At 32.7% G+C, this 12,404-nt stretch overlaps 1 protein-coding gene across 1 annotated transcript in view; it reads left to right on the forward strand.

Moving 5' to 3' along the window:
- ROCK1 (Rho associated coiled-coil containing protein kinase 1) overlaps nt 1–12,193 on the forward strand; it is a 143,893-nt gene extending 131,700 nt beyond the window's left edge. Inside the window, 6 exon segments of the mRNA XM_082418593.1 lie at nt 5,099–5,169; nt 5,375–5,463; nt 8,423–8,501; nt 8,661–8,922; nt 9,271–9,478; nt 10,699–12,193. Coding sequence (XP_082274719.1) covers nt 5,099–5,169; nt 5,375–5,463; nt 8,423–8,501; nt 8,661–8,922; nt 9,271–9,478; nt 10,699–10,702 — 713 coding nt within the window. The 3' untranslated portion in view covers nt 10,703–12,193.
- The last annotated feature ends 211 nt before the right edge of the window (nt 12,194–12,404 follow it).

The following is a 12,404-nucleotide window of genomic DNA, read 5'->3' on the forward strand; positions in this document are numbered from 1 at the left end:
ATCACTTTGGATTTAATAAGAATCTCTAGCTTCAACTGTTGTTTGAACATCTTTCTACAGTTATGATTTAATCATCAGTTAAGAAAGAGTATGACTTTTAGGGGTGTTTGTCTACATTCCTTCACTTGTTGAACTGAAATTGTAGTTTAGGTTCCCTCTTCATTAATCCCAAGATATTTCTAGAGTTATTTAGTTAAAGGAATTCTTTCTCTAGTGTAGGTTAAATATCCTGATGAGGTTTTTGTCTTTATCCCACCCATTTCCCTTTAACTTTGTTTATAATGTCTTACTATGTATGCCTTGGTTTTCTTTGTATTAAGTTAAACATTTCAGAGACTGATTCATTATTGGTGAATGCTATCCAGAGGATTTGAATTGAAAGATGAGGTTGGGGGAAGGTAATGAGTTTTATCTTTCATCCTGGCTTATTCAGGAAGGCTAAACTCAAAGCATCATCAGGTGGTTTGATTGGCAGACTTAGGTGAGATATCCATTTAGATTTCAGAATCCTGACCTAATAAATCCACTCAGGAGTCAGTCAGCAAAGAGAGTTTTAAATTTTTCTACTGGCTCCATTCTGAGTATATAATATTTAGAATAGCTTTGTATTTTCAGAGATTTTGCTTTTAAGGATTTCAAAGTTCAAACAAAGTGGGAAAACAAAAAGGCTCTGGTGGCCATTCTCCATTGCTATAAAGGGAGACCAATTAGGGTATCTCTTTCTCTATTAACTGTGTTCTCAGTTTGAACTTTACAGAGGTCTCTGTAGTGCTGAACCTTTTCATATTGGAGACTATGACTTTCATATTGGAGGTAGAAATTAATGGATAATCATTATCAATGTTATTTTACCTCTGTGTCAGATATTTTACTAGTAAATTGAAAATCTGTACTAAGCCTGCTATTTACTAGATCTCTGGCAAATAAAGTTAAGGTTTTGCAGTAATATCTAGAAAGAATTGTAAAGAATTTTGGTATTCATTCTTGTGAAGTGAACATGATAACACTACACTATGGAAACTTGATGTGGTATTCATCCTTAATTTGAGAGAGTTACATATCATTCAAGTGTCTAAAAGATTTTTTGAAGGTGATGATTAATTTTACTTAGTTTGGAAAACTGATAAACGAATTTAAACTACAGATTTACAAAAGGAGGTCTTAGAATAGTTAAATAGTTAAAATGAAGGCCTTTTGAAATATTGATCATATTTTTAGTTCAGTGAGATGGTTGTTTTTTTTTGTTTGTTTTTTTGTTTTTTTGGCTGTGTTGGGTCTTCGTTTCTGTGCAAGGGCTTTCTCTAGTTGTGGCAAGCGGAAGCCACTCTTCATTGCGGTGCGCAGGCCTCTCACTATCGCGGCCTCTCTTGTTGCGGAGCATAGGCTCCAGACACGCAGGCTGAGTAGTTGTAGCTCACGGGCCCAGTTGCTCTGCGGCATGTGGGATCTTCCCAGACCAGGGCCCGAACCCGTGTCCCCTGCATTGGCAGGCAGATTCTCAACCACTGCACCACCAGGGAAGCCCAGTGAGATGGTTTTTTAAGTAGTTAGGTGGATAAACTGATAATATACTTTATTTCTCTTAGATTTCATCATTCAATATAAAAATTCTCATTTAATTATCTTGTTTATTTAGAGTTCAGCCTCTGTCATTTTCTCAGCTGGCATCTTGTCATTAACTAGATTAAATCTCTCTAAGTTTCCCAATTCTAAAAACCTTAGAGAAAATGGTTATCCTTCTCTGACTTATAACCCTTTGAAGTTCTTAATATCACTTTCATTCTCTTAGGTCTTCATCCTCCTTTTGGTTCTGTGGCAGGTTGTGGCCTTAGCACTGTAAATATAAAGGTTACCCCCTAGGGTTAAGGTTTTCCTATTGCCTAGATGACAGAAAGACTAATGTGATATCTGGCTCTCCTTCCTTGGTTTTTTCCTTTCCTTTTGGAAATATTGACCTATTTCCTTTTGGAAATATTGACCTAATATTCATTATCTCTGATGGATTATCTGCATCATTCTCTTTCCATCCAGCTTGATCTCAGACTTTGTAACTTAAACCTGTGTATGGTGGATTTCTTGGTATGTTTCCAAGTATTTGAGTATATAAGAGTTTCTGACTTTGCCCAAATCTAATCAATGATTGGAGATAATCAGTACATCTGAATTCTTGAGCATTGATTTTTTTTTTCTTTTTTATATCACTTCTGAATATAATTTTAAAATCTTGGAGTGATTCTCTACCTTTATTTCTTAAGCAGTATGTAGTTTATCAAGTAAACTTTGGTAGTCTTCACTGGTTAGCTTTGATGTTTAAATTGGCTGTATTTGATACTGATTTACATATAGTTAACCTCTTTCTTATTTGGGTAAAGGAGTTAATTGCTGATATTGCAGTAATGCACATCTAAATTTTTTTGTAAGTTAAAATTGCTCTACAAATGTGTAAAACCTGGGACCAAGTTGTTTTTGTACTTCAGTAGTATGTTATTGATAATAATCTAGACTTAGAAGTCCTCAGCATTTCTTTTATTTATCTGGAGAAGCTGATTTCTGTGATGGTATTGTAAAAGATAGAATTTAGAGCATTATACTTTCAGATGGCCACTTAGGTCACAAGTGGTCATAGATTTGAAGGAGGTCTTTATATACTTAAAAAAAAAAAAACTGGTATATTAACTTGCATGTAAGACAGGAGTAAGTAGTTTTTTTATTTATCACTGAGCTTAGTTTACCTGCTTCTCTGAAGGGAATTCACCATAAGGAAAGACTAAGATTCTCTCCTATAACATTATTGTTTTAAATTGACAAAAACCTTCACATATCTTCAGCATCTTTTTTGAGTTCCTAATTTCTTCATTTTATTTAAATTAGAGCAAATATAAAATTGGGCTTATTTAATTCATAAAATGCCTTTGATGTATAAAATTTCTATAGGAACACTGAAATGACATACATTCAGTCATACAGTCTTCAACATACAACAATTCATTGAAAATATATTTCAAACCTAGAGCCAGAAAGCATAAATATTTTTGGCATTTATTCTCATAGAGAAATAACTTAGAGGGAGGAATATTTTGGCATACACAATTTTGTATAAATGTCAAGATTTCAGTGGCTTTCACATCTTTTATTTTTAGTGAGGAATTACTGGTATTAAATGGACTTTGGCACACTGAAGGGAAATTTTCCTAGCAATAACTTTTTTCCTTTTCTACGACAGAATATTTGTCAATGATCAACAGCCTTCTGTATGTTATTTAATATAAAGCAGCCCTTTGGTTTTTAAATTACAACCATTATTTAAATAGAGGATGACTTTAATTGGCTAAGTCAGAAAAAAAGAATTGCAAAATAAGCAAAAAAGGTATATCAGGTACCTACTCTGTGTGTCAGATGCCTTGGAGTATATATAAAAAAAAAAGTGTTAGTATATGGTCCCCTGCTCTCACAAAACTTACCAAGGAACTGCCTGATGGAACAAATTAATTATTGATGAACTAAAAACGGCAACTAAGAAAAAAACTTGGGAGAAGAAGGGGATCATTTTGAACTGAAGTTTCTTATTATTTCTTCCACTTTAACAAAAACAACAATTTAGATGAAGGGGAATAACAAAAGCATAGGGCATTAGGTACAGGGAAGAAGTTGGAACAAGAACATTACTCCTGATTCAGTTAACTGCAAAGCTTGTTTAAGGAAAGAATATCACTGTGCTCTAGGAATTTAAACTCAGAAATTAGACTGCCTGGGTGAACCCTAGAACTTTGACAGTTGCTGTGATTACCCTTGGGCAAGTTAGTTCACCTTGCTAAGCCGTAGTCTCTTCATTTGTAAATGGAGGATGATAGTAGAACCTATCTTATCCTATATTCCTAAGAATGTAATATCCTATGTTCATGGGACTATTATAGATTATTTATGAGGTATTCCTTGTAAAGCACTTGGCAAATAATAAATGTACAGTAGATGTTACCTATTGTTATCATTACTGTAAGACCGAACTGTTCCACAACTTTTAAGTTATATGGAGGAGGGTAATATATATATATTCCCCTTAGGGGTCATGATTTGAGCCATGGTATAATGTCACATTATAGCATTGTACCTTACAGTTGGTTACTTGTCCCTTCTTTTGTGTTTCAAATATAATAGATCTAAAAAAACAGTTAAATGTTCTTATCTCTAACCTGATATAAAATAATCATTTCTAAATGGAATCATCTTTTTCCCCCAGATATTTTTAATAAACATCAATTATATTTAAATAGTAATAATAATTATAAAGTACATTGATCAAATTAGTCAAAGAATTTCTGGTATGCACAAACTGATAAAACATTAGTAGTTTTACCAACTGAATTCTGTGTTCTTTTACTGTTTATTAAATTCTGGTACTACAAACTTGAAAGGCTTTATTTATACCTCTTTTAGTTTGCTAAGAATTGTAATTGGATTTACCACTAGAATTAGGGGCCCCTTCCCAACCAAATTTGGACACTTTTAATGAAGTTGTTTTGGGTGTTTTACCAAAAAGTTTATCAGAATATTGTACTGAGAAAACAAATAAAATACTTGTCTCTTATTCTTTATATCTAGTTGATTCTGCCTGCATTCCTTATTTATTTATCTTCTATTCTTATCTTCTGTGAGTAATAGGACACTTGTGTACTTTTGCTTGCTCTTTCTTGTGTAAATCATGGCTCTGATTTGTTCCACTTGCTGCATTTTTTTTTTTCTACTAAATACTTTTATATGAATGTTAAATGATATTTAAAGTCTTCTGTATCATATCCCATTTAAGCTGCAATCCATTCCAGTCTTGCCTGGCTATTAAGGGTACTGTTGTTACTTCATACTTTTATAATTGAGTACTGAATGTTAATTTTATGCGGAAAGTGGCTTGGAATTTTTTTCTGCAGTATTTGTATGGCCATTAAAGTTGATTTGTGTGATTGAAGCATGAAAGAGCAAATTATAGCACTTATTCATTTAGCTGTGTTCGAATGCCTGTTGCTGCATGCTGTCAGACAACTTGTAATAGCTTTTCCTTTTGTCACAATTTAAAGCTGAATACTATATTTTTTTTTTCTTCCAGAATCAAGAATTGAAGGTTGGCTTTCAATACCAAATAGAGGAAATATCAAAAGATACGGCTGGAAGAAACAGGTATACAATATGCCTCAGTTTTTCTAATTGATATTTTGTTATATATTTTACTTTTAAAGCATACAACTTGTATTAACTGCTCTATTATTGGCATTGTTTTTAGATTAATACAATATGATCTAGACATAAATGGCAAGTATTATGCTTATCACTTTAAACCAAGTTAATACTGCTCTTATCTCTTCCCCCTTTTTTCTCATTTCAGTACGTTGTGGTAAGCAGCAAAAAAATTTTGTTCTATAATGATGAACAAGATAAGGAACAATCCAATCCATCTATGGTATTGGACATTGAGTAAGTTGCCTTTTATTGAATTTTAAGACTGTTGAGTGTTAACCTACGATAATCAATTATTTTTAGACTTACCATTTAGTTTATATTTTGTTATTTAAACATTATTAACTTTTTTCTTAACAAATTTAAATAATAACTAAATTAAATCTTACTTTATCAAAATATGAGAGGGGAAATTTTGCATACCTGATCGATGTATTCTAAAGACAATTTTTTTTTAAATTTCAAGTGTTTATTGGTTTTATGTTCACAGAACATCTCAAAGTATATGATTATGTGGTCATTGTTAAGAAGGAAATAAAATGTATCTTTTCTTTTTTTAATAATAGGTCAAAGAGGTCTGTAATAAGCTTAGGTTTTTTCCCTTGTATTCATTCTAAAACCATTTCTTAGGCACTGTTGCCTGTATTATCATAGGTGTTGTAGGTTGTGTAAAATGAGTAAGACAGTTTCATATTTGAGGAGCTTACAGACTAGTAGCAGGAAAGGTAAAGTATATGCAATAAAATATAAATTCAGAGTGAAGTGTGGTGGGTGCGACAGAGAAATATAAACTTAAAATGAAGTTTGCCATTCCTTTGTAATTAAACATTGTGGAGCTGATTATAGTTAAAATGTTAAAAAAATTGAGCAAGTACCAGAGAGTACTGATATTTTATTTCTCAATTTTAAAAAAAGGCATTAGTTGTGAAAATTTAAATAATCAGCTTAACTGGAATAATACATAAACATTAATAAGAAAGACATCTTTCAACTAACTTAAATACTTTTTACGTTGATGAGAGTTTGTTGTTGTTGTTGTTTTACCTTTTTATTGAGATGTAATTTTCATACAATAAAATACATACATCTTAAGTGTTCAGTTCAGTGACTTTTGACAATTGTAAGCACCCGCATAATCAAACCCAGTACAAGTTAAAGAACATTTCTATCACCCTAAAAAGCTCACTTGTGCCTCCTCAAGGGGAAAAAAAAGATTATCTGAATTCTATCACTGAGATTTAGTTTTGCCTATTCTAGAACTTCATACTAATCGAATTTTATAGTATGTACTCTTTCTTGCCTGGCTTCCCTCACTCGGCATAGTGTTTTGCTGTGTGTATTGATTGTTCTTTTTATTGCTGAGTAATATTCCATTGAATGAATATATCTCAGTTTGTTTATCCATTCTTTTGTTAATGGGCATTTGAGTTGCTTCTAGGAGAGCTATTTTAAATAAGACTGCTTTGAACATTCTTTTTTGTGGACTTAAATTTTCATTTCTCATGGGTAAAATACCTAGGAGTGGAATCCTGGATCATATAGTAAATCTGTGTAAATAAATCTACCAAACAGTTCTCAAAAAAGGTTATACTGTTTATACTCACCAGCAATATTTGAGTTTCAGTTGCTTCACGTCTTCACCAACATTTGGTGTTGTCAGTCTGACTTTTAGCTGTTCTAATGGATGTGAAATGCTATTTTGTTGTAGTTTATATTTTCCTTATGGCTAATGATGGCAAGAATCTTTCCATGTATTTATTGGCCATTTGTATCTCTTAAGTGTCTCCAAGTCTTTTGCTCATTTTTTAATTGGGCTGCTTATCTTTAAGGTTGGTTTACAGAAGTTCTGTATATATTCTGGATTCAAATTTTATGTCAGGAATATGTAGTGCAAATATTTCCCAATCTGTGGTTTGCCAATTCATTTTCTTTATGGTGTCTTTTAATGGAAACCAATGTATCACTGTTTGAAAAGGGTTATTGCCTTTTGTGTAGTCTGTCCAAGACATTTTTGCCTGCCCAAAGATTGTGAAGGTATTCTATGTTTTCTTCTAGGTTTTATTTTTAAGTTCTGATTGATCTCGTTTCTTTTTATGTTTGGTAAGAAGTAGTGGTTGAGGGTCTTCTGACGGTTCAGTGGTTAAGACTGCGCTTCCACTGCAGGGCGCACGGGTTTGATCCCTTGTTGGGGAACTAAGATCTCGCCTGCCTCGCAGCGTGGCCAAAAAAGAAAAAAAAAAGTAGTAGTGGTTGGGGTTAATTTTTTTCCGGGGGGTCGGGGGTTGTTTTGTTTTGTTCATGTGGATATCTGGTTATTTCAACACTCTTTATTTATATATATCAACCTTGAATCTTCATCTTGCTATTCATTGTTAGCTTTAGAGATTTTGTGTATGTGTGTGGATTCCACAGGGCTTTTCTACATATACAGTAATGTCATCTTCAAATAATAATAGTTTTACTTCTTCCTTTCCAGCCTGCATGCCTTTACCACATGTATAGATTCATATGACCACCACCAAGTTAAAATATAGAATAGTTCCATCACAGGGATCCTTCATTGCCCTTTTATAGCCATAGGAAGCACCCTTTCTGTACTCCTCTCTAATCTTTGGCAACCACTAATCTGTTCTCCATCTGTATAATTTTGTCACTTCAAGGATGTTATGTAAATGGAATCAAATAGTATGTAACATTTGATATGCTTTTTTCATTCAGTGTAATTCCCTTGAAGTCCATCCAAGATGTAGTTTTTTTCTTTTTGTGGTTGAGTAGTGTTCCATCGTATGACTATATCACAGTTTGTTTAACCATTCATTTAAGTTTTTTCCAATTTTGGCCTATTAAAAATAAAGCTGCTGTGAACATTCATGTACAGGTTTTTATATATATAGATTTGTAAGAAATTGCCATACTCTCTTCCAGAGTGACTCCGCAGTTTTACATTTCTACCACAGTTGTATGAGTGATCTAGTTTCTCTGCATCATCACCAGCATTTGGTGTTATTACTATTTTTATTTTAAAAATTCTGATAGGAGTATAGTGATACTTACTGTGATTTTAATTTGCATTTCTCTAATGACTAATCTTTTCCTATGCTTATTTGCCACCACTGTGTTCTCTTCAACGAAATATCTGTCTTTTGCTATAAATGAGTTTTTATAATGGCCTACATCATATTTCTTTTCATTTTAGTAAATTGTTTCATGTTCGTCCTGTAACCCAAGGAGATGTGTACAGAGCTGAAACTGAAGAAATTCCTAAAATATTCCAGGTAAAAATCTGAAAGTATAATTTTAGAAGATTCTTTACCTAAGTACTAAGTGTATTTGTGAAGTAAATGTAAATACACCAGTACTTTTATACATTTGAAACTTGTATGTATAGATTAAGACCTTTTTTTTAATCTTCTGTTTACCATTCCTAAATGTAGATACTATACGCAAATGAAGGTGAATGTAGAAAAGACGTAGAGATGGAACCAGTACAACAAGCTGAGAAAACTAATTTTCAAAACCACAAAGGTCATGAGTTCATTCCTACCCTCTACCACTTTCCCGCCAACTGTGAGGCCTGTGCCAAACCTCTCTGGCATGTTTTTAAACCACCCCCTGCCCTGGAATGTCGAAGGTGCCACGTTAAGTGCCACAGAGATCACTTAGATAAGAAAGAGGACTTAATTTCTCCATGTAAAGGTAAGGCATGAAAATTATTTTTATAACATGTAACAAATTAGAGACTTAAATCCCAATGAAATAACTTCTTCAGGTGTGGCACTTCCTATACCAAGTTGAAAAGAGATAATAAGACGTAATATTTTGGCACTGGTGGAGCCACATGCGTATTTCTGATTTTACTTTATTTTTCTTACTAGTTTATGACTAATATTTTCTCTTTAAATTTTCCGACTTAATTGAATTAAGAAGAAAAGATATTGTCCAAGCTTAATTAAGCATAGTAAATCTTTTTAAATTGTAAGAACATTTGATAAGGCTCTTTTAAGTATTATGTGACTTTAATTGTGCTCTTTTTTCTTAAAATAGTAAGTTATGATGTAACATCAGCAAGAGATATGCTGCTACTAGCATGTTCTCAGGATGAACAAAAAAAATGGGTAACTCATTTAGTAAAGAAGATTCCTAAGAATCCACCATCTGGTTTTGTTCGTGCGTCGCCTCGAACACTTTCTACAAGATCCACTGCAAATCAGTCTTTCCGGAAAGTGGTCAAAAATACATCTGGAAAAACTAGGTAAGGATTGAAATGTTAACCTTTTTAACTGTGAGTACGTGATTGGATAATATCTATTAAAATCCAAAGTCCAGTTGTTCTTTTCCCCATAAAGGGCATCGTTTGTAGCTGGGCATTTATATATGACTTGAAATGACTTTACAAATTAGTTTAACTGATTCCTGTTAGAAACTAAGAATGTTTATAAATGTCATATTAATTTAGTTCAATGTCAGGTTTTATTGTCATTGGTTGTGGTACATATTTAGCCCTTAATGTTTTAAACAACTGTTGTTTACCCCTTTTTAATGTAAATAGATTCATGTAAAACTTTGCTCATTTTATTTTTAACTATGTTGGCATAGATTTTTTTTTTTAATCAAAATTATTTGGTATTATCAGTGTTACAAATCAACTTCCCAGTTAAGTATCCTTTTTTTCTTCTTTTTGGGAGAGGGTTGTTTAACCCGTTTTGATGGAATTTTTTCAAAAATATTTATATGGTAAAACAAGCAATTACAGGACATAAACCCTTTCCTGAGGAGTGGTTATGATAACTCATTAAGTTCTCATTTAACACATGAAAAAATGGGGCTCAGAGAAATTAAGCAACTTGCACAAGATCACACAGCCAACTAGTAGCATAGTCAGGTTGGAACCCACTTTTATCCATTTCTGAAGCCTATGTTTTTTCTCCTATACCAAATACCAACTTTCCCTAGGGTGTAATCCTTATATTAAGAGGGACATTTGAATCTAGAAGCTGAGACCTAACACTGATTTGCCTCTCTGCTGATGTCACCCAAGTCTTCCAAGCAGGCTTAAAGCCATATTTAATTTATCCCATTTCTTCATTCCATATTATCAATAACCAAGTCTAATTCTTTGAAATGACTCATATCCATTCCTCCTTCTGTATTCCTCAGCTACCATACTATTCCAGTGCATTATCACCTCACTCTGGACTTCTTTCTGTAGAATCCTGTATTGTCCCTCTACTGTATAGGATAAAAGCTGAATCTAAAATACTTAAAATTTTTTATAGCTTTGTGGGGGGAGAAAAGTGTTTGAAACAAAGTAGAAGCAAAAAGGAGATAATAGTGTGTTTTTCCTGTTTTCCAAATTTTGTGTATTAGTTAACTATTGTATATAATGTATATGTACCTTTCCTTCCAATTTTTGTTTTCTGAATTTTTAAACTGAGTACATTTCTTAATTTTTTTATTTTTTTCCCTCAACAGTTAACCATGTGACCTAGTGCCTTGTGGAATTGTGTGGGATGCTAGCTGATAAACCAGGCATCTTTTACCATGCAGAGCAGACAGGCTGTTCCTTTGACACAAATATCACAGGCTTCAGGGTTAAGATTGCTGTTATTCTGTCCTTGCTTTGGCACAAAAGCACACTGAGGATTGTTTTTTTGTTTTGTTTTGTTTTGTTTTTTATTGCGGGTTTGCCTACAGGTAGATTAGATTAATTATTACTATGTAATGCAAGTACAATTGAGGGAAAGCTTAGCTAGATATATTTTTTTAAAAAGGTGCTGCCTTTTTGAATTTCTAAGAAAACGCCTGTCAATCATGATAGAACACAGTTTTCCTCATACGAGTGAGAGGAAGAGACTTTCACTTTCAAGTGGAATGGCCGTCACTATCAAGATCAGCTCATGGAAGGAGTAAAGAAAATATCTCAAAATGAGACAACTGAAAGTTTTTTTTAATAACTTCAGTTTTTATGCTCTTGCAAGACTATACAAAACTATTTTAAGAAAGCAGTGACATCACTTGACTTCAGTGCCCTCACTGTAGAATTTAAAAGCCTTACTGTTGATTGCCTGTGGTGGACTTGATGGAAAATAAATATCTTACATTATGCTTTACAAAATACTGTATGTGTTTCAGCAAGTTTGTAGATTGGGGAATGGGAGAAGGCAAAAAAAAAATTACATTTAATCTATGCATTTTTGCCAAGCCATATTGAGTTATTTTACTACTAGAGACATTAGGAACTAACTGTACAAAAGAACCAAGTTTAAAAGCATTTTGTGGGGTACATCATTTCTGTAATTATATAATATGTTTCTTTGTGGTTTTAAGTGATAAAGACATTAAGTTAACAAACATATAAGAAATGTATGCACTGTTTGAAATGTAAATTATTCTTAGAACACTTTTGATGGGAGTTGCATTGCCCTTTTAGTGCCTTAATTTGAGAGAATTATTTTACTGCCATGACTAAATATAAAAATTTCAAAAAACGTATTTTCAAAAAATTATGTGTGTTGGGGGTTTTTCGTTGATAATTGGCTTAATTTAAAATATTTAGAGGTTTGGTGGACTTTCATAAATTGAATACAATCTTTGCATCAAACTACCTGCTAAAATAATGAATGACTTCATAAAACTCTGCAAAATATGTAGAAGGTTGCACCAGTATAAAAGAAAATTATGGCAATACATCTGTGATGTTTTCCAGTTAACATAGGAATTACCAGATAAATACTGTTAAACTCTTGTTCAATAACAAGGGTTGATTCATATGGGCAGTATGATTTATTGTTTATCTTTTTAACCAAATACCTCCTCAGTAATTTATAATGGCTTTGCAGTAATGTCTATCAAATAAGAAGCACTGGAAAACTGATTCGTCTCTAGGATGATATGCATGTTTCAAGTGGTATTAAAAGCCGCACTGATGGATATGTAATAATAAACATATCTGTTATTAATATGCTAATGACTCTGTGCTCATTTAATGAGAAATAAAAGTAATTTATGGATGGATACCTTTAATAATGACTGCTATGGTATTTTCTCATGACTGAGATGAATGGAAGCCATGCTGTAAATTAGTCCCTGACTGCATACAAATGTTTGTTAAATTTCATGACTAAAGTGAATTTTTAAAAGATAAAACCTGGTTTGGGCTCTAAAATAGGAGTGGCTAC

This window comes from Balaenoptera physalus (assembly GCF_965194825.1).
Source record: "Balaenoptera physalus genome assembly, chromosome: 12".
Classification (NCBI taxonomy): domain Eukaryota; kingdom Metazoa; phylum Chordata; class Mammalia; order Artiodactyla; family Balaenopteridae; genus Balaenoptera; species Balaenoptera physalus.